Source organism: Mus pahari, chromosome 2 (genome assembly GCF_900095145.1).
Source record: "Mus pahari chromosome 2, PAHARI_EIJ_v1.1, whole genome shotgun sequence".
Taxonomy (NCBI): domain Eukaryota; kingdom Metazoa; phylum Chordata; class Mammalia; order Rodentia; family Muridae; genus Mus; species Mus pahari.
Window position 1 is genome coordinate 74,069,582 of NC_034591.1, and position 25,772 is coordinate 74,095,353.

General features: G+C 50.1%; 1 protein-coding gene across 3 annotated transcripts in view; it reads left to right on the forward strand.

Annotated features, from left to right (window-relative positions):
* Adcyap1r1 (ADCYAP receptor type I) overlaps positions 1 to 25,213 on the forward strand; it is a 45,956-nt gene extending 20,743 nt beyond the window's left edge. The window contains exons 4-17 of one of the 3 annotated variants that reach the window (XM_021189674.2): positions 149 to 256; positions 2,320 to 2,340; positions 3,255 to 3,296; positions 5,856 to 5,965; positions 6,455 to 6,552; positions 6,942 to 7,074; positions 7,724 to 7,877; positions 8,190 to 8,250; positions 8,865 to 8,934; positions 12,871 to 12,962; positions 19,228 to 19,311; positions 22,104 to 22,233; positions 23,591 to 23,632; positions 25,002 to 25,213. In XM_021189674.2, the coding sequence (XP_021045333.1) occupies positions 149 to 256; positions 2,320 to 2,340; positions 3,255 to 3,296; positions 5,856 to 5,965; positions 6,455 to 6,552; positions 6,942 to 7,074; positions 7,724 to 7,877; positions 8,190 to 8,250; positions 8,865 to 8,934; positions 12,871 to 12,962; positions 19,228 to 19,311; positions 22,104 to 22,233; positions 23,591 to 23,632; positions 25,002 to 25,190 (1,334 nt within the window). In that variant the 3' untranslated portion in view covers positions 25,191 to 25,213. The remainder of the gene's footprint in view (positions 1 to 148; positions 257 to 2,319; positions 2,341 to 3,254; positions 3,297 to 5,855; positions 5,966 to 6,454; positions 6,553 to 6,941; positions 7,075 to 7,723; positions 7,878 to 8,189; positions 8,251 to 8,864; positions 8,935 to 12,870; positions 12,963 to 19,227; positions 19,312 to 22,103; positions 22,234 to 23,590; positions 23,633 to 25,001) is intronic. The other 2 variants (XM_021189676.2, XM_029534869.1) reach the window with 2 other exon arrangements.
* Positions 25,214 to 25,772: the final 559 nt, after the last annotated feature.

The following is a 25,772-nucleotide window of genomic DNA, read 5'->3' on the forward strand; positions in this document are numbered from 1 at the left end:
ACACACACACACACACACACACACACACACACACACGAGCGCGCGTGCATGCACATGCGTGTATGTGTATGTGTGTTGTGCCTGTGTGTACCTGCACATATGGGATGTGTATGGTGTATCTGTGTCTGGTTATGGCCCTCTTCTCCAGGTTGCCCTGGCATGTGGGACAATATCACATGCTGGAAGCCTGCTCAAATAGGTGAGATGGTCCTTGTGAGCTGCCCTGAGATCTTCCGGATCTTCAACCCGGACCAAGGTAAGGAGAACTCAGAATCTCTCCCATCTGTGCTGGTTTAACCTGCTATCCACACAGCCATGCCTCTTCCTGGAGCTAAGCTTTAAAAACTCAGCTTCCCCCCCCCTCCCCCATGGCAACTGATAGCTGGCCAGCAGGATGGGATGGTGTCCTTCATGTTGGTATAAGGCATGGAGACACCACTTCTCCAGCACTGCACCTAGTGCCAGGTCTGCATTGCCAGGTGACTCTCAGGGCAGCTGAGAGCAATCTGGGCTTAGGCACACAGTCCATGGCAACACTACTGTCTATCCCACGGGGGGGGGGGGGTCTTCAGCAAGGCAGATTATCACTCAAGTTGTTGTTGGCCTGCCAGATGGTCATGTGATACGGTGGCTGTTTCCCCAGGTGGTCTGTGAGGATCAAGCCAGGTCACCTCTCAAGATGTATGTAGCACAGCACCTGGTGCATTTTGCATATCTAATAGTAAAGTTAGCTGACATCATCATAGTTACCATGATGATGACATAGACAGAGATGTCTCAGAGGCCTGTTGGAAGATATGGGTGGGACTGTACGACCAAGTACAGTCTAGTTAGGGTTTCTATTGCTGTGAAGAGACACCATGACCACATTCTATAACCATTTGATGTGGGCAGATGTCCAACCCTCCAGCCTGGCACTGGACTGCCAATCTACCAGCACACACACACACATGCTAAGAAAGGCCCGTCTCTGGTCCTTGCTGCCCTCAGATGGTCATGAGGATTTAGAGGAGGAGGAGAGAGGGTTCTGCTCCACTATCTCAGGCTGTCCAGGAGATGGCCTCAGACACCAAGGAAGGTAGTCTGTGATGTGTGGACGTAGACTTCAGGGATATATGTGAAGGCCTGGTGCCAGGAAACCAAAGCTGACTGGAGGCTTCTGTTGATCTCACATGTCATGTCTGCTCATGGTCTCTGGTGCCAGTGACCAATGTCACTGTAGAGTTCCTGGGGCCAAATTGCCATCCCATGAGTGGGTGCAGTGGTGGAGCTGTGTGACGTTGGATCCAGAAATGTGAATCCGTTGGAAGAAGACAGGGCCTCCACGGGCCTGACTTCATGGAGGGGGATGTCTGGCCCTGTCTGTGAGGCCACCACCAGTGGCTTGCAGGAGGAGGGGAGAAAGAATAGTATGCGTTAGAGTCTGGAGCCTCCCTCCTTGACTTTCTATCCAGAGCCAAGAGAAGGCGGGGTTTATCTTGATACCCCCACCTCTCCTTATCCCACATCTTACCCACCTCCTGCTAGTCTGGTTTCTGAATGTTTCCATCCTGAGGGCTCTGAGGGAGAGCAGGCCAGGGGGCAAGTGCTGGAGGAGGCTCTAAGCAGAGAGAGTGAATAGGGGGAAGACAGGCTGTCAGAGACTGGGCCTGTGATTCAGCTAGCTCCCAAGATGGATTCCTCTGGAAGGCAGCTTAATCACTTCCTCCATGCGCCCATTGCTTTACTTCAGTTAGTTATGCGAAGCTCGTGGCACATCCTCTCTCGGCAGGATTCCAGCCACAAACCCTTTCTTTCCTCCAGCCAGCGGCAGTCACAAGAGGTGACAGGAAGGAGGGTAAAATGATTTCCCTCAGCTGCTCCCGCCTCAGGGAGCGGGATGTTATTTACACCTGCTTCTTAATGGTTCATTAAAGCAGGGCCTTTAGCGCCTCTCTTCACAAGCTTGGTAGTGAGACTTGCCCTCCCCACAGAAGCCACTCAACTGCTGTCTCATTTGCTCTCACATTCCCAGGAGGCCTCAGGCGCGGTGCTGTTGGATAGGCCTCCCCGAGGTGCTGGCTTTCTGGGAGCCCTGGTCAGTGCCTCTCCTTCCTCCTCCTGTGCTGACCTAGAGGTGGAGTTAGATCTGCCCCTGACCCCGTGAGCCTGCTAGGTTCTAGGGTGGGTTCCTCAGGCCTTTAGGACCCTACCTGGGATTTCTCAGAGTTGGGGCAGGGGGTGGGGCGAATGGCCTGTGAGAACAGATCTGACTTCACTCCTGGTCACCTCTGCATTTCTACTCATGCTCTCTCTCTTTCTCTCTTCCTCTACATACAGTCTGGATGACGGAAACCATAGGTAAGAGGACCCCTGGGAGGGCAGACTGAGTTTCACTAGCCCATCAGAGCCCAGCCTGAGGAGATCCGATGCCCCGGGATGCTGGGATGACGGTGGGGTAGCAATCATGGAAGGATCATCAGGGATCAGCTCCTCCCCTCCTCCCCAGAATCTGGCCATCCTGGAGGGGGTAGGAGAGATGGAGCACAGTGTGTGGCTTCAACGCCCTTTCAAGCTGGGTCAGGGGTTTGAATCCCCAATGGAGAGATTGGAAAACACTCTGTTTGTGTGCATAGTGCATGCATGTTCCTACATGCAGGATAGCCCTGTTCTTGAGTTCACACAGACTCTGTCATCCCAGCAGCTATGAGGTGGGAATGTACCTACCAAACAAAAGGCCAGAAGAGAACTAAAGGTAGATGATGCAGTAAGTACAGGAAGGAGGTCAGGGCAGACTTCCTGAAGGAGGTGGCACTTCAGCTTAGAAATGGGATTTTGAAAAGTCGAGAGGAAATGGGGTTAACTTCCAGGCCATCTTTAGATAAATATGAGAATAAAGGTTATGGAGTGGGGAGACACCTGTCTACAGGTAAACTTTTTGGGATTTGGGGGTCCCTTTGGTGAAAAACAGACTTGGAGTAGAGGCAGGGGTTGAACATCAAAGAAAACTCCCAAGCCCCGGGCTTATTCACTCCATTTCCTCCCTCCATAAAGACTCTCTGGTGGGGACCATGCCACGCACCACTGTGAGCATCACAACCATGCAGCTGTTGCTCTGGTGAGACCAGAGGCAGTGAGCCAGAGGGAAGTGTGGCTCCCGAGGTTCAGCCTCTTGATCCCCTGCCCACTCTCCACAGACTGGGCAGCTCTAGCCTTTACTGCTGGGGCAGCTGATGGGCACAGCGTTCTGACTGACCCATGCTTGTGTTTCGCAGGGGATTCTGGCTTTGCTGATAGTAATTCCTTGGAGATCACAGGTGAGGGGTGTGCTGGAGTCACCTTGGGCTGGTGGGGTGGAGGGCAGCTGCTTTGTAGCGGGGCTTTCTCTCCTGTGTGCCCTACAGTGTGTGCCTTCTCTGATAGAGCTATGTGTTGTCTTCTTGGAAGACGGTGCCCAAGTACCCAGAGAAAAGACTGTGCATCCATCATGCCTGTAACCATGTGCTGCGGGGGAGTCCTGGGTATCTTGGGGCCTGTCATGGGCTGTAAGTGGGGAGCCTTTGTACTACAAGGTGTTTGGTGGTTTTGAGCTTCTCATAGAGGTTCTCAGGGTTCAGCTTTGTACTACAGTCAACTGGATGGGGTCCAGCCATGCACCACTCTGAGCATCACAGCCAATCAGCCGCAACCCTGGCGAGCCTGGAGCTGCAAGAGGCAGGGTACCAGGAGGATGTATGACCTCCTGCACTGTGCAGACTCGGTAAAGGGCAGATTTTGGGGTCTCCCCCGAGTCTCTGATTTAGCCAGCTGGATCGAGGCCAGATGCTTGGCTACTGTGTCTAGGTGATGTGGTGGGACACTATCAGGGAGCATGCTATGCTGCTATGATGCTGCTGGAGCAAAACAGTCTTGCAAAAGAGATGCTGCCATGCAAGATTTGGCAATCTGGACAGCGCTTCATCTTCCAGAGATTTCTATCAGAACAATATTCATAGAGCAATTTTGGGAACAAAAACATTTATGTTTTTCCAAGCTTTGTGTTATTAAAATAAAGAGGGAAAAGAAAAGAAATGGCTTTTCCCTCTAGGAAGCTTTTTTTAAACATTGATTTTCAAATTTCTGTACTCTCTGTCTCTTTCTTCCTCTTACCTCCATGATGTGGGCGAGTCAGAGTTAACTGAAGCCCAGGGAGGACAGTGGCTCAACCGCTCTGACTCTCAGTTGAGATGGGGGAGGCATTCAGGTGTTCTACTTTTGGGGGGACCTTGCAGGGAGGTTGCCAGCAGCAGCTGGAGACATACTTTACTGAAAAAGAGACAATCTGATGACATTGCTATCAGTGACCCAGCCTGCTGCAGTCCCTTCTTGGCTTGTGTCACAGGTGTCAGAGAAGCTGTGGTGATTCTCCCATTGGGCAGACTGTTCTGATGGGCAGGGTCCCTGCTCTATCATTCCTCCCAGGGAGGGTATGTCCAGCTCTCTGACACCTTCCAAGTCCACCAGCAGGAGTAGATGCTGGTTAGAAAAGAGAGGGGGGTAGCCAGGTGGGGGGGGCACACCTTTAATCCCAGCACTCAAGAGGTAGAGCCAGGCAGATCTCTGAGTTCAAGGCCAGCCTGGTTTACAGAATGAGATCCAGGAGAGCAAGGACTACTGTCTGGAAAAATGAGGGGTCTTTCCCTCTCTCTTCTGTAAAGAAGGCACTGACCCATTGTCTCCTTGTTGAGCTTCCCAGAGACCACCTTGATCACAGAGGACAAGCAGTGTGTGCTCCAAACTCCCTGTCCACAGAGGTCTCTTACCACACACTAGTCACTTGCCCCTGAAGCCCGTAGACTGACTGTATCACACACTCCAGGATGTATCACGGACCCCAGAATCTGAACGCTACCATGTCCACAAGGTGCTATGACTGAAATTTGAAAAATCTTGATTTTTGTCTCTGGAGATTTAAGATTACCCCGAATCCTGTTCCTTTCCATATGCCCTTAAGAGATTGGTAGCTCTTAGACTACCAGGTAGGGGTAAATATCTGGGGTCAGACTCAGGTGCTAGCTAGAAGAAAAGGCCACTTGCCAGGTGCTCTCCTGGACCTTAGTAGCTCTCACCAGCTCAGGAGAATGACGTGATGTCATCCACTTATGTGAAAAATAGCCTGCCCTCTGCCTTGCAGGTAGCAAGCACCTCTTTCAGTAGCTGTGACTGCTCCATCCCCCCCCAGACACAATGAACTTTAAGTCAATTCGAAGAGAAGGAATCCACATTGGTGATGGGAGGCAGAAGAAAACTCTGAAAGGCAAAAATAAAACAACAAACAAAACTCTACTGAGTTTGTATCTTTGTAAGGCTGGCGGTAAGGTAGAGTATGCCTGGGCTTGCTAAAAACCAATAAAGCCAGGAGACCCATGGGTGTGAGATGTTATAGCTGCTGGTAGACCCAGAGCTCTGAGTTAAAATTTGCCAAATTGTCACCTGACAGTCACCTACAGAAGGAGGCCTTGAACATCCCGAATGCCTTGTTAGGGACCCTGGGGTTTTGCTTGAGCCATAGTAGCATTTGTGACAAGTTTCTAGGTGGTTCTGCGCATTGACATTTTGAATAGTGCTGACCTAGGGTCCTGGGGTGGGTGTTCAGGAATATTACAGGCATGCTGGATTCTTGATTAAGGGATCAGCTTGCTCATTCACCTACTCCCCATCTCCCTTGTCATTAGTGGAGGACACATGCCAGGTCTTCGGCGATCACTCTATTTCATGCCTTCTAGCTTGAGCCACCTCATTGAACACATGGGCGTTCAGGAAGTCCCACTATGAAATCATTTTCAGGGCCATTTTAAGCCATTCACATGCCTTGCCTGGTTTTCTGTTCTCTGCAGACATGGGGGTCGTGGGCCGGAACTGCACCGAGGAGGGCTGGTCGGAGCCCTTCCCCCATTACTTCGATGCTTGTGGGTTTGATGACTATGAGCCTGAGTCTGGGGATCAGGTAAGTGAGGTGATGGGTTAGTTCTGAGGAGCTCAGGGCTATGGGCAGCACTCATGAGTGCCTGCCTGCTGTATACTGAGCCTGGAGCATAGAGGGTAGGATGTTCACTCACCCTGTTGGGTTCTGTCCCCACAAGTCACACGCACAAGTCCCTTCAACCATGGCTACTTTTTCAGGACACTGTCTTCCAGATAGCCCAGAAACTGGTGAGTTAATTCTGGGTCTAGCAGGGAGCTTCTTCAACCCTTCTTCAGGCTAGGGCTGTGTTCAGGTCTGATTGATCAGTGCCCTTGCCTTCGGTACATTCTGAAAAGGTTTAGAATACTGACCCTGTACAGAGAGGAACAGGAATCCAGCCAGGAGTGGAGTGATGGCAGAGATGGGGGAGATGTTGGGCCCAAGGGCCTGGTTTGGGACACTGGGTGTGGGCCCCAGGGGGGCAGTGACTGGTTCCAAGCAGAGCCCTGCATGTCCTGTGCCCTGCTCCAGGATTATTACTACATGTCGGTGAAGGCCCTCTACACAGTCGGCTACAGCACCTCCCTCGTCACCCTCACCACTGCCATGGTCATCTTGTGCCGCTTCCGGTGAGAGCCCAGTAGAGTTAGAGCCAGAATCGCTCATCCCATCATCCCTGGAAAGTCCCTTGGAAGGCAGACCCTGTCCCTAGTAGAGCAGATGGGAAGATGGCCTGAGAGGGCAGCTCGTATGTCCGGGACCATACGGTCAGACAGTCCCTTCCAGAATTCCCTTTGCTTGCTTTAACCTTCCTGGTCTAGGTAGAGAGGCTACAGGAGGGAGAAGACTGACTAGCGGATGACCAGGGTGGGGAAGGCAGAGGGCTATCGAGGTGGGCGAAGAGGGTAGTCTGGGAGAGGGACCCCATTAAGACAAGCCATGAGTAGGTCCAGAGCAGCCCCACCCTGAGGGTGCGAAGTACTGTGAACTCATGACCTCCCCATCCTGGTCCATGTAGGAAGCTGCACTGTACCCGGAACTTCATCCACATGAACCTGTTCGTTTCCTTCATGCTGAGGGCTATCTCTGTCTTCATCAAAGACTGGATCTTGTACGCCGAGCAGGACAGCAGTCACTGCTTCGTTTCCACCGTAAGTGAGTGAAGCGCCTCAGTACCCCAGGACTCTGCCCTGATAACACCCTATAGGGAATGCGGCCCTGCGGGTGAAGGTCTTACCCTAAGTCTTGTGAAAGTTCAGGAGTAATAGAGTGGTTACCATAGCCAGTATATAACCCCACTCCAAATGCAAAACACAGCCTGGCCCTTAGCCTCGTTCTTGGGCCAGGAGGGTTAGGTGAGAATGAGGTTCAGATAGGGATTAGCCAGTCCCTTGGCATGCTACCAGTCATGCGACATTTTGTTTGCCAGCTGTCCAGTGTCTGTTAGTGCCTTCCCAAGCACAGATGTGTGAAGGAGGTATATGCAGAAGACTGGCTTTTGATACGCTGGGATAAGAACAGATTAGCCTTGGGGGGGTTCACTATGTTTGGAGCATCTGTTTGAGAAGAGATTTTTCCATGGCTAAGGTATGTGTCTCCACCTTCCATGTGTCCAGATCCTCATTTTGTAAACAGTCTCCTGTGTGGAATGCCTACAGTTTTAGGCTTTGAGATACCCGAAGCTGGGTATGCCAGTGCTGAGAGGCCTCAGGAGTTCCCCTCATCCTGTATTGCTGCACTTCAGGATTTACCTGGGGACACGGCAGGGAGCTCAGCTTTCCTCTCTGGCTGCCTCTGTAGGTGGAATGCAAAGCTGTCATGGTTTTCTTCCACTACTGCGTGGTGTCCAACTACTTCTGGCTGTTCATCGAAGGCCTGTACCTCTTTACACTGCTGGTGGAGACTTTCTTCCCTGAGAGGAGATATTTCTACTGGTACACCATCATTGGCTGGGGTAGGTCACTGCCTGGGTCTGGAGGGCTCAGGCCACTTGGTCAGCTGTGTCCTTGGTCCTAGCTTTAGGAAGCGTCGGATAATAGAGCCCATACTAGGCCATGGGCTTCTTGTTTCCTAGAACCCCCACTTTTTAACTTTCTTTTTGTGGGACCCCCATTATACTTAGGAATCATGTTAGGAGACCAGATGGTTTGAAGCTGGAGGAGACAGAAAGTATGGGAAGAAGCTGGAGTATGAGGAATAGGGTCCCCGGGAACCCCAAGGCTAAGAGTATCCTGGGCAAATGGGGCTTCCTTTTCTTGCTCTCCAGGGACACCTACTGTGTGTGTAACTGTGTGGGCTGTGCTGAGGCTCTACTTTGATGATGCAGGGTAAGTACAATTAGAGAATCAGGCTATGGTACAAAGTCTATTGTACGCATGGGCTTCAGTACCTGTCTGGCTTCATGTGAATTCCCCAATGTGTTGATCTGACCAAAGTTCAGCCTTGGGTACCACCTGAGTCCTCACCCCATGGATCAGTCCTGTCTCAGCCCCAGACCAAAGCCTGCCCTCAGGCCCTTCTTCAGCCCTTACCCTTTGTGGTTAGCCTTGTCTCAACTGACAATCCAGCAAGAGGATGGGTAAATTTCTGAGTTCATCTACTTTGGGGCAACTTTAGTGAAGCTCTGAACATCTGGTATCCTTTGGAGGTCAGATGAATGTTGAGGGTGAGGTCACTCTCAACCCCAAGGATCCCAGATCTCAATGGGAGATATGTCCTTTCCTAGGATCCCACTATGAACCTGATTCTTGGACTACAGTTTCTGCCATGACAGGAACAGAGAAAAAGCAAGCCTTGGGTGAGGGGTCTTCTAGCCAGCCACCCTCAACCTCCAGGTTTCTCTGGTCAGGGGTACACAGAGGGTGAGAAGGGCAGGCACCCAGTTAGTCATGTGCTGATCTGCAGGGTCTGTTATGATTTCTCCTCTTTGCCCATCTTTCAGATGCTGGGATATGAATGACAGCACAGCTCTGTGGTGGGTGATCAAAGGCCCCGTAGTTGGCTCTATAATGGTGAGTATCTTTGGGGCAAGGGGGGGGGGCAGAGCAGGCAGAGAGTATAGAGAGAAGGGAAAGAAAGGGCCTTTGTCACAGCTGTATTACATTCTGTAGCACTGGCACACAAATTATTCAGTTATTCTAGTGTTGGACAAGCCCGTTATTCTATTTTTAATCCTTATGGAAGGTGCAATCCTTATGGAAGCTGCTACTAGGAATACTTTCATGAATACTTCTGAGCATTTGTAAGATTTTTTTTCTTTAAAATGGATCTCTAGAGGCAGAATTGCTGGTCAAATGGATATAGATTTAATATTTCAGATGTTTTAGCATTTTGTAAACATGCTTTAACAGTTTACATCTCCTCTGGAAAGGTGACTCCATTCCCCAGTCACTCCCTGTACCCCCAGTGCCATCATTTGATGGTGTTTGGTCCTGTGGGGGAGGGGGGAGGTGGCTCCTGAAGAGCATGTCTGTTTCTCTGTGTTGGTTGTGGTTTGAGCACTTAGGCTAAACAGCGTTTTGGTGGCGTATGCTCATGACATTCTTGTGAACTTTTGTTCTGTCCCTCTAGCAGATTGTCTTTTTGATCAGGCGAAGAGCAGTGACTTCTCTTCCATACTTTGTCATGTTCCCAGCCAGCATGACTTCCCTGCACTGAGATCCTTGGGCTTCCCCTCTCTGATTGTTGGCCTTATTTCTTATTTATGAAGGATTTCCAGCAGCGTGGGCTATATACATCTCTTAATTGCTTCACAGCATTGTTGTGGTTTAGGTTAACAAGATGTATCTTTCAGAAAGGTTCTATTAAATCTTTGTCTTTATTAAAATGCTGGTTTTTTTTTTTTACATTTCTATGTTTGATGGCTGCAAATTTCCCATTCTCAGTCACTTTACATAAACTTATAGGCTGAAAAGTTATTTATCATTGTGGACTGGAGACCTTCGCTTTCATACTACTAATATGTTTGCCCAGGGGACTGTGCCGGCTACTGCGTCCCTGTATGTTTTACCATGGTATATACAAATTTCTCATTTGTTCTGTTGACATGTTTTTGCACATCCACTTAGTCAGGTAGACTTTGACAGGAAGTGACTTGACTTTTAACTCACAAGAAAAGGTCTGGGGAAGATCTGCTTTGAATTATATACCAATTTGGAGGAAAATCGATTGTCTCCAGGAATATAGCAAAACACCCCGTCCGTCCAGGTTCTCTTTGCTTCCTCTGAGACACTCTCCAGCCTGGGCACTGCTTGAGTGAGGGTCCCTTCGTTCCCTGTGTTATCTGGCGGGTTAGGGGCCATCCAGGGAAGGGAATCAGCTTTTGTGACTTCTTGGTTTAGTTAACATTCTTGAATTCTCTTAAGAGTTTAATCCCTTTTTTATTTGGTTCACATGGGGTTTCTACATAGAAAATTATGCAACCTGTAAATGAAAACAGCCTTTTGCCCATCTTTCCCAATGTTTGTTCCTTTCATTCCTTGTTTTTATGGAGGACAATGTTTGCTCTGGTTTTTGGCAGTTGTCTCGCATGCAATTGGGCAAGTTTCTCTTCCTGGTTGGCTTTTGTGTGTGTTGTTATAAAACCAAGCACGGGTATTTCATTTTATCAGACATGCCGAAGAGATCATGCTGTTATGACAGAATGGCATAAATGTACTATTTTGGTTTTTCTCTAGTGCTGTGGATATATTATTCACCTGGCTTTGAGAATGTGTGGTTGTGTCTTTGGGATAAATCACTAGGAATATGATTCTGAGACACAGACTCTGGGCACTTACTGTTCACACGGCTATAGCCAGGGAGCAAGAGGCTTAATTCCTGTGCTCTCACCTCTGTGCTGAGGTTCCTGTTACTAAGCCAGTCTCTCAGGGATGGTGGAGCTGTTGTTTTCATCGACATAATAAGGAATAGCAGAGCATTTTTTTTTTTTTTATTCTTAGGGTAAGATTTTTTTTAACTTGAGTTTATAATGTTTCATTGTTTATTTTATGCAGCATATTTTGTATAGTCAGTGAAATCTTAGGGTAAGATCTTTGTGGGCATGATCCATCTGCTCTTTCCGTGTACCACCAACTTCTTCTGTTCGCTAACGTTTTCCTTAAAGGTTCTTCACTGTTTATCATGTGTATTGAATGTCTCCATGGGCTTATTTTGCATTCCCGCATGGCTTTTGTTCTTTTTTGTCTTTTGAAAGAGGGTCACACTACGTAGTCAAGGCTAGCCCTCAGACTAATGATCTTCCTTTTCCTATCCCCTTCTTTGTCTGTGTCTGCCCCCCCCACATGCACTGTGAGTGTGTGTGAGTGTGTGTGTGTGTGTGTATGAGTGTGTGTGTGTGAGTGTGTGTGTGAGTGTGTGTGTGGGTCAGAGACCAATTTCTAGTGTTACTCTTCAGAATTCTGCCTATTTGGATTTTATTTTTTATTTTTTGGAAGGGTTTCTCACTGGCTTGGAATCCAGTCCAGGATCTGCCTGTCTCTGCCTCTTCAGCCCTGGGATTCTAAGTACATGCTGCCACACCTATCTTTTTCCCATTTCTTAACCCGAGTCACCAGGAATCACACTCAGTCCTCACCCCTGTGAGGCTTTGCTGGCTGAGCTACCCCTATGTCTGTCCTCTCTTTGGTTTTTGAAGAAGGATCTTTGAGACCTTGTGCTTGTCTGCTCTGAAACAATTCTATGTCTGGGAAGCTGCCTTTTGTTTACACGTTCGTAAGGTTACCTGGGCCTGGTGCTTTGCCCTGCACAGACTGTGGGCGACGGCCAAGCGTCCTGATGGTGCCGTTGCTCTTCTTGCTTCCCACCTCGGTGTTTAGAGGTTGCCTTTCCTTCAGGGAAGCTGATCCTGTTCTTGCCCAGTTTAGTTTTCTGGTTTTGGTCAACGGTCTCTTCATGATTTGAAATAGTCTGTTTATCTCTTGTCTTGTCCTCGTCCTCACCCCTAGATATTTAATTGTACTTTCTCCTTGGCAATATTTGCTGAGCTAATTCCAACATTAATTAGACAGCGGCAGAAGCAGGAATAAGCATGGTGGGGCAGGGGTGTGCTTTGTGGTTCTAACTGATCCAGGAAACAAAGAGAAGAAGCAAACAGGAGCTTTTCTGAGTAAGCCTGCTATGGTTTCCAGTTTCTTTATCGTGACTTTTTACCTTCATCAGTGTCCCTCTTACACTCAACTTGAAGATGATCCCTCCAATCATTCCTCAGCTTTCGGTTGCTTAGTTGTTCTCAGTAGCTGTTATTGTTTTTTTGTTTTTTGTTTTTTGTTTTTTTAAAGAATCGTGTTGTTCTTTTCTTGAGGGTGACTTTGGCTCTGGCCCAGAGATGTCGCTGTGCCATGCAGTCTTCTTGTTATGCCTCCTTTGCATTTATTTGCAGCCCTCCTTCCCTCCTCCTTTCTCAGTGCACAGGCAGCTTCCCACTTTGTTTGGGAAAGCATCTGTCCCTGATGGCACACGCTGTTGTTGCTGTTCCCAGGCAGCCCTCTAATTAGGAATGCTGTGGCTGCTTCCCTGGATTCCACCGCTCTGAACATGAACTTTCTCTCCCCACCCCCACCCCACCTCTTTATCTCTGAGGCAGGGTCTTGCTATGTATCCAAGGCTTCCCTGGAACGCCCGATCCTCCTGCTTTGGCCTTGCAAGCGCTGGGATTTCAGACCTGCATCAGCACCACCGGACTGGTCTTGGGGTGCATCACCTCTTCTCCATCACCTTTCTCTTTCTGCTTCAGACAGTGCTCGCCCCCTGGCTTACTCTCTGTGCTCTCTATTTCCAGGTTTTTGTGTAGAATTATTATTATTATTAATTTTGGATGTTTTCCTTCATTTGAATGACTCAGTGAGAGGTAGAGAAGTCTGCAAGGGAATTTGCCTGGCTACAGAGGGTCCTGTCAGGGAGTACCAGGCTGGGCAGAGATTTGAGTCTGCCTTTCTTTCACTCTCCAGGTTAACTTTGTGCTTTTCATTGGCATCATCATCATCCTTGTGCAGAAGCTGCAGTCCCCAGACATGGGAGGCAATGAATCGAGCATCTACTTGTAAGTATGCCATGCCGATATGGGGCTGCCACAGCTGCTTCCGGCCACATGGCCTGCACACAGGTCACAGGCAGGACAAAGCTTGAGCTTTGCTGGTGGGTTGACCTAGCATGGGCAATTGCAGAATTTCTTCCTGATTAAAGTGCCTGTGAACTACAACTGCCCTGCTAGACCTGAGCCAACACAGCCTCAGCTCCATGGGCATTGCATGGAAAGGGAAAGAGAAAGACAGGGAGATAGAATCTCTATGACGGCAGGATAACCCTTGGAGAGCCCCAGATTCCCAAGGCTAAGGCCTTGGTTGTTTGGAAGCTGGCTTTCCTTTGTGGATGCTGATTCTGAGGGAAGATGTGCAGATGGAGGCGTGGCTGTGATAGGCCACACCCCACATCCACAGGGCAGAAGCTTCTAAGTGCCTGGCAGTCAGCAGGGGGACCTTTTCCTTGGTCATACACTGCATGGGGACTCTCTTTCTTGTACCTTGCCTCAGGACAGCCCTGCCCACCTCTGTATCTGTCTGGTTTTCTGCCTCAACACCTTCTGTCCCTATGGGAGGAGTATCAGCTCTGTGATTGCTACTGAGTGCAAGGCTTCCGCTGCGCTTACAGACATTTGTGTTCCAAGAACCAGCTTTTCAGTGGCTACCCTAAAAACACAGGACGACCTCAATCCCAGCCCTGTCCTGTTCTGAAATCAGACAGAGCTCCTGCTGCCTCACCTTCGGGGCTCAGGAATGGGTTATGGGATATGGAAACGCATCTCCACACCAATGCCAAAGAGAAAGGTCATGGGCTCTGTGAGGTGGATCTGAAGGGTGTAGTGGCTAAGGATAGCTGAGAGGAGCTGTGATACTCTCACAGCATCACTGGGGTCTTCCTTAGAGACCCAGCCTCAGGCTTGAAACCTTCATGGCTTCCCTGAGGAAAATGAGGGGGATCATAGAAAGAGTGAAACAGAGGGTCCTACTAGCCATTCTCTTAGGGAGAGAAGAGCTCTGCAAAGAGACTGAGTGCCAGGTCCTCCTCCAGGCTCCTTTGAGGGGGAGTGAAACTGCCTTTGGTCTATCTAGACTGCAGGGTACCACCTCTTCTCCTATGCCAGTGGATAGCACAATGCTTTTATTGTATAGCACATGTTCTCTGCCTCTGCAACAACGCCACAACATTGAAAAAGGACAACATGTGGTGATTTTGCTTCCCATCCCCATCCCCATCCCTATTTTATGTTTTTGTTATTATTTATTTATTTATTTGCTGACCTTTTATTTGTCCATTTTTTTTCATGTTTTGCCAGGTATTTATTTATTATCTTAACCAACCCTCACTTGTCTGTATCTATGATGTAACGGGAAGTTAACATTTGATATAAGCTATGACATCTTGGTAGGGCAACAGTTCTGTTGTTCCTTGCCCTGCACTAGAGAGATAACCTTGTCCCAGAGTCACAAAACAGGCCTCTTGTTCCCCTCTCCCACCTCCCTGTCCAGTGTAGGAAGCTGAAGTCATGCCTTTATGTCCAGCCTCAGTTTCTCCTGCCGCCTGTGAACTGGCTCCCCTACTGACTGTCACCTCTTGCAATTGGGACCCGAGAAGCTAAGTTAGCCTCATTCTCCCCTGAGCACTGCCAACCTTCCTTAGTCTCCTCCCCTTCCTGGTAGGATTTGGGGCTTCTAAGGCCTCTGAGCCATCTTCTTTGGGCTCAGTGGAAAGATTCCTCCAGCTTCTCCTTACTTTGCCTATGTAGAGATGTGCGTGGGAGCTCAGCCTTAGTCAATAAAGATGCTCTGGGAAGTCTGATTACACATTGGCCATCTCAAATGCCCTGTCCCAGACAGCAACAATTACTCCTGGCCTGATGGGGAAGAACAGTGGACCTTCCTAATGCATGGATAAGAGCTGCTTGTGATTAGCACATGGTATATATTTGATGTTTTCCAGAACTCTGAAGAAGCAGCTAGTTGGATTACTTCTTTAATGTAAAAACTGTACAGGCTTATCCAGGGCTATTTGGGAGAGAACAACAAACCCATGATAGTCTCCAGCCCCAAAGACTAAAAAATCAGGTGGATGATGTCTGTAAGCTAGGGAAAGGCTAAAGCTGGATCAGGGATCAGCTTGCTCCTGTTGGATTCAGCCATATGTCTGGTGTCACCAGGGTCAAGGAGACCATGTCGATCCTGGTGACAAAGCCTCTGAGAGCTGCAGAGCATGTAAAAGCACTTGTACACAGTTGATGCTCACAGACGATGCAGAGCCATGGCAAGCTGGGCAAGCCATCGCCAAGTAGAAGCCTCTTCAGCAGAGGACATAGTGTCCCATGAAGCTTGGTGACCCCTGCAGGAAGGAGCACTGTGACCACAGTGCAGGCAGTGGGGACCAGAGCTGGCTTGTGTTGTCCTTCCCTCGTAGGCTCTAGATACCCCCCCATATAGAAGTACTCCACTCCAAGGGCTTTAGGGGAGCTGTCTCTAAGGAGAGGCTCCTGCACTGGGGAAGAAGGAGATGGGGTGGGCTTGGTGGGAGATGTCAGGGCTGTGCCTGGGGCCCTGGATGTGTGTATTCTGCTATAAAGCCCCTCCTGGTCTGCCCACAATAGCTCTCTGGTTTTTTTCCTCTGTTTCCAGAACAAATTTAAGACTGAGAGTCCCCAAGAAAGCCCGAGAGGATCCCCTGCCTGTGCCCTCAGACCAGCATTCACCCCCTTTCCTGTAGGTTGGTTCCAGCCATTCAGATGCTAAGGGTTTGTTCACTATCAACCAATGTGCTCCTGACTCAACCTTGAAGGACCTGCTGGATGTGGGGCCTTGCCAAGGGCGGGGTGGGGAGACTGGGCCTGCATTAGGATCAACAGGGGCTCAGATTAGGGCTGTGCAAGCATTCGGTTCTGGACTGGGCAGGGTTGGAGCTTGTTTTGGCCTGAAGCCAGGCACAGCTCCCTGACTCTGGAGGGTAGAGGATAATGAAGTTGTCTGGAAGACTCAAGAGTGAGAAAGGAGTGGCTCAGGCCAGTCATGGAGCAGCTTGGCTTCATTCTTATTGCCCATGATCTGCTCTACTCTTAGAGGTGGGCGTTGGTATCTACCTCTTAGGTCTGAGGTGGGGCCGGGAAACCTGTGTGTAACTTCCTTAGGGATTCCTCTGTCACATCCTTGGACAGGCTCTGTGTTTGCAAGGCAGACTTACAATCAGGATGTTCCGCAAGAGACTTTGCCTACAGGTCTAGTCTCTGCCTTCTAGTCCCTGCATCCCATAATGCCCACACTGTTAAGGAACATCTGCCCCCAGAGTTCTGTCAGGGATGATTTAGGGAATTTGTTATCCAAAAAAACCCAACAACCAACCAATCAACCAACCAACCAAACAAACAAAAAACCAACCTGGAAAAGAAAACTGCCCACTAAGTCAGTGGTCACAAAAAATTGAGACTGGCGTGGACCCCCTCTGGGAACCCAGGTTCATTCTGCCTCCCTGTTGGAGGAGGAAGTGGTGTTGAACCATACTCCAGCAGAGATGCTGTTTCTGAGAAACGCTTCCTGCAGAACGGGCAGAGTTCTGAAGTTGCAGGGGAGTGTAGTTAGCATCAGAAAACTACCACGTTCTATAGACTGCCAAGGAATCAGTTTTACATGAATTCCTAGGGTCCAAGGTGGAGAAGATGGGAATGCTCTCTGCATAGGCATGGGCAGGTGTCTGTCTACTCTCCTATAGGATGTTTCCTGGGGCTGCAGTACAGACAGCTCTTCACGTAAAAGGCTCTGTAGAAACTGTGTGCTAAACCACCAGGGATAGACTCAAGAGCTGAGACCATGGAAAAGATGGCCTTGACCTTCTTACAGATGAAGAGCAGCCATGCCAGAGATGGGCCTGGAAGCTGAGGCTCCCTCACCTGCAGATGGGGCTCTGCACCAGCAGCTAACCAAATTCCCACAGGCCCGCACCTCCCACTGACCAGCAGAGGTCTCTGTCTGGAGTCTCCTGTGCTTCCTTGGACTCAGGGTGGCCCTCCAGGTTGACCTAGGTGATCTCTAGATGACACCGTACTCCCTTCTTGCTTAGTTGTCCTGCGAGTTCCACTCTCGTCTTTCCCACGCTCCAGGTCAGCTCTTCTGCCACAGAGCATCCTGTTGCTTGTCAGCGAGTCTGTTTGTAAGTCACTGCAGGCCAGGGGCAGGGTCTTGGGAGAGGGCCTTTTCCTCTCTTTCTCTGGAGATAGTCTCCCCTGAGATCCCTCTGGATGTCACCCTTGCTTTTGTTGCTCCTTTAGGTGACCTTCCTGTCCCATCCCAGTGAACTTGTCATTAAACTGTCCTTTCACTCTTTTCAAGACAATTTAAAGGAAAATCAGAGGAGCCTATTATTACTCTAACATGTCATGGATTCCCCAAAAGGGAGGAACTCGGGAAGTGTTGGGAGGAAAGGGAGAGGTCTTAGGGGAGAAAGGCTAAAGCTTGGAATTTAAGATGGTGCCAGTTGAGCAACAGATATGCAGATGTGCAGCAACTCGGACTGGCCCTGGCCCTGTTGTCTGTCTCAGCCAGGGTTGAAGGGTTGTTGGCCATTTGGTCTGGGCAAAGGAGATGATAGGGAAAGGATAGCTGGTGTTCTGCTGTGCCCAGAGATTTCTCTGACCCTTACATACACACAGACACAGAAACAGACACAAACAGACAGACAGACAGACAGACAGACAGACAGACAGACAGACAGACACACACACACACACACACACACACACACACACACACACACACACCAATCCCTTGTCTTTTGCAACAAACTTCTGAGATCCATGAATACCTTGCAATAGGGCTTCCCCAGTCCATTCCCAGACTGTAGTTGAAATGCAGCTACTGAGCTGGTGGGTCAGTAGGCCAGGGAGGCACTATATTCTGTTTTTGAGATGTGGTCAAGTACTGTTCCCGCTGCTGGGCTAAGGACTGCTTGAGCAGCAAGGCATTGAATAACACCTACAACATGGACCTCCGGCATCCACCAGCTTATAGGTGATATGAAATGAAAGACGCCATCTATTGAGCGAGCACCACAGGCCTGGAGGGGAACAGCCTGCTGGGCAGGCTTCAGTTTGCTTGGCTCATCTGGAAATTAGCAATCCATGCTCTTGCCTCAGCAGACTAACACGTCCCCAGACGCTAGTTGTCTTTAGATCCACTCTCAGATGGAGTCAGACAGCAGGTCTTTGGATGTCCAGGACCTAACTGCACCTGCGTATTTGTCCTCATTGGCATCTAACACCTGATTATGCATTCACTCGGCAGTATGAGGTGCCTCAGTTATCTCCACGTGGAGACGGTTATCTAAGCTGACAAAACTCTTGAAGGCAGCAGGATGCACAGCCAGCCTGGCCCCTGTGCTGCCTCCACAAAGAAATGTGTGTCCTCAGGCTTTTGCTCTTCAGCCCTGTCCGTATACCTGGATGAAGCAGGCTAGCTGAGCAATGTCCTGTGGCGCTCTGCAAATGGCCTGTGCTTCTGTGTCCAGCATCACCACTAGCCATATGTGACTAATAAGCCCTGATACTGTGACTAGAATGATTGAGGAAGTAGAGTTTTCTTTCCATCGGATTTTGATTAATTTTCATTTGAATAGCCACCTAGGATAGTGGCTACCTTAATAGGTAAGTAGAGTTCTAGACTGATGATCAGTTCCATTAAGCCTGGCTTGCCCCTGCTCTCCTGTGTGTGCTTACACTGAGAGGAGGTGGGGGTGAGGCGAGGAGAGATAGTCAGAACATTCGAGCTGATCCTTGCTATCAAGCCCAGAAGTCCATCTCCTCATGCCAGCCATGTGTGAGATCTACATTGTGAGTGCCCAGTTATTCATCTTACTGGGTGACCTTGGCAAAGCCATGCTCTAAGTCCGGGGCTGATAACCAGAGGTGGCCTCTGGCTTCCTGTCTGACTCCTATCTCAGGCCTCATCTCTCCTGAACATATCTACCTTTTAATATCTACTTGCCTATTAGTGGCCCCAGTGTGTGTGTGTGTGTGTGTGTGTGTGTGTGTGTGTGTGTATTACAGCCATGCACACACATGTATACTTATGGACATACATTCCCTTGTCCAAAGCTGACTGTTCTTATTCCTTGGCTTCCCCCATCCTCCTCTGGTGACTTCCTTAGCTTGTCTCCGTCCCCTCACTTCTCTGCCCTCCCTGTGCCCTGTGAATTGAGTCTTGCCAAGTCCCACTGCAGTTTCTTCATTGCCCAATGTCCCCAGCTGACAGAAGTGCTAATCTTGTCACACCCAGCAGCTGCGTGCAGAAATGCTACTGCAAGCCACAGCGGGCTCAGCAGCACTCTTGCAAGATGTCAGAACTATCCACCATTACTCTGTAAGTGTGTGTGGCCGTGGCTGTGGCCGGGTGTCCTGGAGGGGTGGGGGATTTGCATGTTGCTGTTGTTGCCACTGCCTGGTGCTTGTGTTCTGCTGGGCTGGAGGAGTGTGGAGAGCTGCCCCGAGCCTCCTAGCCTACCCTATTCCTGGCTGTTGCATGTTGATATGTGCCTTGTGAGTTCCTTGCAGTCTTGTGGGTGGGGCTGAAGGGCATGTGGGTATTGGAGCTGCGGCATCGCAGGGACATCTTGACTTGGCAGCTACTGATGCCTACCTTCCTCGCTCCACCGTCAGCAGCTAGTGGCTGCTGACAGAAGTGTGTCCTTCCTCAGGCCCCCACTTCTCTGGGCTTTAGTCTTGGCAGCTGCAAAACTGTAAAAGCTCAGAGCTGGGATGAACTCACCATGTGCTGAGCACGTTGTGTGCAGCTTGGCTAAAGCTCAGTCTCCACAGGGCTCCTATAAGGTGGCTCCTTACACTGTTTCCATTCTATAGATGAGAAACTGGAGCTTGACAAGGTAGAGTAAGTCATGTGACTGGGATGGCAAGGACAGGAGCATCCTCAGAATCACACCTTAGGTCATCCATGACACCCACAGAGTAGGAAGTGGGGCCTTCCTGGAAACCCACTGACATGGCATGGGTGGCTCTGATCTTTTGGGGGCTGTAGGATTCCTCTTCCTCATGATGCCTCTTTGTGAGAGGAGGGCAGAGGTAGAGGCTGTGCCATGGTCTCTCTGGGCTAGTCACAGTTCACGGTGTATCAGCTTAGAGGTCTACAGGTCCCACACACTGAGTTTACGAATCCTCCTCATCTGTCACCACTCCCTGTCTGAGGTATGCCTGGCTGTCATCTCTGCCTATGTCAGAGCAGCATCAGAGCTGTGAAAGGGGACATACTGCTAGTGAGCCACACCCTGGGAAACCCTCTACTCAGAGTCACATCTGCCCTGTGGCTGGGAAGGGTCTGGCACTGTCCCTGAACCCAAGAAAGTTAATGCCACTATGAACACTGGAGAGGCTTGGCATTTGGTGCCCAGGTTCTGTTTGTCTCTGCTGGAGCAAGAATCTGGAGTGGGTCCACTGTAGGAGGGACGCAGGAGAGGAAAGCAGGGCTCTCACCTGCCCCAGGACCCAACAGGACCCCCATGCATGTACTTTTCTAGGCACCTCTTTTAGCTCTTCCAACCCCCATTCTATCTCCAGACACACCCTGCTGCTTTCTGGTGCCACATCCTGGGCACTGAGTGCCAGGGAGATGTTGAGTTTTAAGGGTTCTAGTTTATGAATCTGGGTAGTCCTGTTTCTCCTCCATAGAACAGGCATTTCCATTGTTAACTATGTGCCTGAAGATATTTGCTGTGAGACCTAGCAGATAAAAGAGGGGCTTTCTTCAGGGCCACTAGGTATGGACAGCCATGGGGACAGACTGCTAGGAACCCACGTGGGCTCATTACGGGGACTCACTCAGGTCCCATTGGCCCTGTTCTGGTCTAGGGACCCTCCGTGACTATAGAATGTGCTGCCTTTGAGCAAGGAGAGGTATGTGAGACCCACAATTGTAGGCTTCCTCTTTTCTGGGCTGAACCTTCTCCTAAAGGAAGCTCGGCTTCCTCAAGCTCATTTTCCCCCTCTCCTTCTGTCCCAACCCCTGCTCTCCATTCCCCTCTCTCCTCCTCCTTGTCTTCCCTCTAACAGAAGGTAAGACATCAAGGACCTTATTCAGAAGCTAGCGATTTGGCTTTTCTAGAAATCTGGATTCCAACACTCAATGGAATGCTTTCTCCCAGAAAGACTCCGAGTGGGAGATGAGGGGCATACAGTAGACTTGCTCTCAGTCAAATGGTTACCCTTACATATACTGTCCATGTCTGACAAGATATGGTGAAGCCAGTGGTCCCAGGGGGATGGGTACAGCTGAGGAAAAACATCTGGAGAGGATAGCTTGGCTTTTGGGGGAGTTTACAGGGGGGCCAGTGTCCTGGGAAGGGCAGAAATGGGGCCCTACTCTGGGAAGGCCCTGTAATAATTTACTCCCTCTAAAGCAGCACTCCCAGCCCATGTGTACCTGATGTCCTCACCGTGGACTTCTTCTGTCCCTGTACTGTTATACAGGGTCTTACCCTGCCTTGGCTCTACCCCAAGAGCTAAGAGCAGGAGAGGATTGCAGAAGGACTGGTGGGCTCTCTGGCTGTCCCTTCCTCAGGGTGGACATCCTTCCCACCCAATGACTCAGCTTCTGGGGCAGCAGCTCTCTCCTGTGCAGGCAGAATTTCTGCTTAGTCATCAGGTCTTTCCTTGAAGCCCTCCCAAGTTCTTCTTTAGCCTACTTAGAACCCTTCCTCCCGGTCATCAGCAATACAGCAAATGTCCCTAGTTGTACCCAGACACAGAAGAGTCCTATTCCCAGGGGTCTTAGGAGAGCTATTTTTGAGTCCATGTTGCTTCCTTCCGAGACAGGATAGGTTTGCTTTGGCTCAGGACTCTGGAATTCTATCCTGAGTTTTCCTGTGACTTTTTACACATTACTCAAGGGAGCTCTATAAATGAAACATTTTCAGTAGTCCTGCAGGATACTAATAGGTGCCCTGCAGACCGGGGAGGCCCCCACATCCTAAGGACCCTGGGCTAGGTTGACTCTCACTTCCAGGCCCTCTGCACCAGTAAAGGATGCCAAGTAGTCTGTGAACAGGAACACTGAAGGGTAGCTAGGACCAACGTCAGGCCCTCTGCCCTCCGTGCTCCCAAGCCCTGCAGTCCCCAAAACAGATGTTTGCTCTTTTCTGACAGACGGCTGGCCCGCTCCACCCTGCTGCTCATCCCACTCTTTGGAATCCACTACACAGTATTCGCCTTCTCTCCAGAGAACGTCAGCAAGAGGGAAAGACTTGTGTTTGAGCTTGGGCTGGGTTCCTTCCAGGTAGGCATGGTGTATGCAGAGGGCATAGTTTGTTGGAAGCTAAGCCCTGACCTCTGACCTGCTGCCACCCCTTTAACCTTGTGAACCCCGACTTCGAACCTCAGAGTTTGTCTCTGGCATGAGTACTAGAGCAGATGTCCTCTGTAGTCCTGTCTGCTGCTGTAAGAGGATGTATTGAAGTCTGCCTGTCACTGTGCCTGGGGATCCTGATCGGGGACCCTCGAGTGACTTGAGATGAAATCTCTCCATAAAGCCCAGGGGTTAGGATCCCGTGCTGTGTCCACATCCCATCTGCAGCCACACATTCTAGCAACATGAAGACTGGAGTTCTGTCTGTTCCACTCTAGCACAGGCGATCCAGATACAGGGATGGACACAGAGGAACGAATGGGCTTGAGGCGCCTGGGCTGATCCTTAAATGAATGGGTCTGTGGGTGTGGGGCAAGAGGAGGACCAGAACAAGGAGTGTTTAAGCAGGAGAGAGTTGCTAGCTATAAGCAAGTGTGTGCCTCGCAGAATGAAGCAGTTGCAGTGGGCTGTAAAGGGGAGTGTCCCCTCACTTGCTTAAATTAACACTTGAGCTTGCCGGTCAGAAAGATACTCTGTGCAATTGACTTGGATTTTCACTCAAAGCTGTTTTCCCGGATTCACGTTCTTACTCTGATGAGAACAGGAGTCTTAGAGATGAAGTTCTGACCTAGAAATTACACTCCAAGGCTCCCATCTTTGTGTTCACTGGCATATCCCAACCATTGTTTCTTTGGCATTTTTAAATGACAGCCCGAGGCACTGAGGTGCTACCGGACCTGGTTTTTACATTCGGGAAAAGGTTGCTTTGTTCGGTGTAGAAGAGTTAAGTTCATATGCTGTCAAGTACTTGCCACACATCCTTTGCTTCACTGTGTTGTGTATAGATGCAGCTTGCCAAGGGAGGGCAGAGGAGGGAGTAGTGACAGATAAAGGTGATATGTGTCCTGTTTAGGAGTCCTGCTCCCAGGAGCCTACACACCAGTGGCTTCCTCTAGAAAGGGCGAGTAGCTTCCTAGAACATGGGACGAAGGTAGTCTTTAGCAATAGCAAGTGTTTGTCTAAGTGAGTGTGAGATCTGAGATGAGGTGTTCATCAGTGGGAGCTGCTCTATCAGCCATTTGGCTTCATGGAAGTGCTTGTCTTAGTGGGGCACGGTATCCTCCGCTTGACTTAGAGCCTGGGGCAGGTATGCCCTGTCTAGACTGCAGTGTTTTCTTCTTTCTGCTATCTTTTCCAGTGCTAGTCCTCCCAAATGCCCACAGTGTGTCAGGGGGTGAGGGTGGGTCTCTTGCTGGACAGCTAATGGTTGTTTGTCTTCTCTCCCTAGGGCTTTGTGGTGGCTGTACTCTACTGCTTCCTGAATGGGGAGGTAAGACAGTTTGGCCACCTTTCTCAGTAGTACAGGTGGGGTTCGTTGGGGAGAGACTGGGAGCAGATTTTTCAGGTGGGATTTTCCAGGTTGCCAGTACTGAGGATAGGGAGTGAGTAGCTTAGCTGTCAGTGTTCTATGCTACCAACATCTCCTGACATCTCCCACCGCTTCCAGAATTATTCCACTTCTGCCGATTGAGGCTACAACTGCAGACAGAGTAGATAAGAGTACAGATATAGTGAAGGCACCATATCTGCTGAGAATACAACTCCGGGGTACGTCTTCTCCAAAATGCATGCCTTAGTGGGTAGGAGTGAGTACCTATAGGTCATCAGGCTGTGATGGGCCATGCTGCTGAGCCACAGTGGGTCAGCCTGTCTGTCTATCCCTGCTAGAACAGAGCCTGTGGAAAAACCTGGAACCTTCCAGAGGTGTTTCATTTCCAGAGCTATCTTTTGGGGGCCCCCTCTCTAGCCTGTTGGGGTAATGTTCTGGAGCAGACCCTAGGACAGAGGTGCCTGGGAAGTGATGGGGATTGGCTCAATGGAGAGGAGCCTTTGTCCTGAGGCTCTGGTCCAATCTTGGCCTCAGCAAGTTCTTCCGCTTATTTGCATCTAAGACTCATGACAGCGAGTCTCCATGATGGGAAGGCCTACCTATAGAGAAGATTAGGATATAATAGATCAGATCAAGAGAGCCCAGAGAAAGCCTTGCTTAAAGATTCTTGGGGAGCCAAGATGTGGGAGTATGGGCAGCTGGGTGGGAGTTTGCCAAGGGAGTAGAAGCACGAAGTGGGGAAAAAGCACGGGTGTTGCTTCTAGTCATGCAGCTTGAGTACTGCATAAAGGTTTTGGCTGTAGTGACATATGGGGGCTGAGGCTTTCTTGGCATGACCACAATTTACTATATGGAGAGCTACATGGGGAGGGGGAGTGTTTGCCAAGAGACATGGACTCTTTTATAACTCTGAGTCTCAGAAGTCTTCTCATCTTGGAAGCATCCAAAGTTGTGGATTTCTAGGTCTTCTCAAGAGATGTTGATATCACCGTTCACAGGCTTTGGGTGCCTGGGATATTTCAGGCTGAGTAAATTTTATCTACATCCCACAGTGGTAAACAAGGGCGAGGGTCTTTATGATCCAGATGTTTCGAGAAGTTGCTAGGAAAGACTTCTTGACAATTCTAAACGACTGGTGCCGGAGAGGCCCCATCAGCAGGGACTTTGCCAAGACAGAGCAGGACAAGGCTGCAGGATACAGCTGGGGCGTGGGAGGTGGGTGGGCAGCCGTGATGTGATGGCAGCTGGTGAAGCGCCAGGCCAGGTCACAGAAGGTACTGGGAAGTCACATGAATGCTGCTCATTGCAGGTACAGGCAGAGATTAAGAGGAAATGGAGGAGCTGGAAGGTGAACCGTTACTTCACCATGGACTTCAAGCACCGGCATCCATCCCTGGCCAGCAGTGGCGTGAACGGGGGCACCCAACTGTCCATCCTGAGCAAGAGCAGCTCCCAGCTCCGCATGTCCAGCCTTCCGGCTGACAACTTGGCCACCTGAGCCCTGCCTCCCCCCCCCCCTTTTTTTTTTTTTTTTTTCGAGATAGGGTTTCTGGCCGGTGCCTGCGCATGTTTGTGCCTCTCCCCTCTCCTTGGGCAGGCCCTGGGTAGGAAGCTGGGCTCNCCTTCCGGCTGACAACTTGGCCACCTGAGCCCTGCCCCCCCCCCCCCCCCTTTTTTTTTTTTTGCACAGGCTGAGGCTGCGGGCCGGTGCCTGCGCATGTTTGTGCCTCTCCCCTCTCCTTGGGCAGGCCCTGGGTAGGAAGCTGGGCTCCTCCTCAAAGGGGAAGAGAGAGATAGGGTATAGGCTGATATTGTTCCTCCCGTTTGGGTCCCATCTATTGTGGTCCACTAAGCCCAATTTGAAATGTAAATACACCTCAGATTTGGAAAGTTACCCCATCTTCCTCCCACCCCAACCCATGTCCCTGCTCACCTCTGCCAGGTCCCAGCTTGACCTACTGTGTCAAGGCCAGCCTCAGCGATGGCCTGATCCCAGGTACAAGGCCTTGTGAACTGAGTTTGAAACACGCCTGCTTTGGAGAGACTGGGGTAGTGACCACCCCAGCAGCCTTTCAGCAGA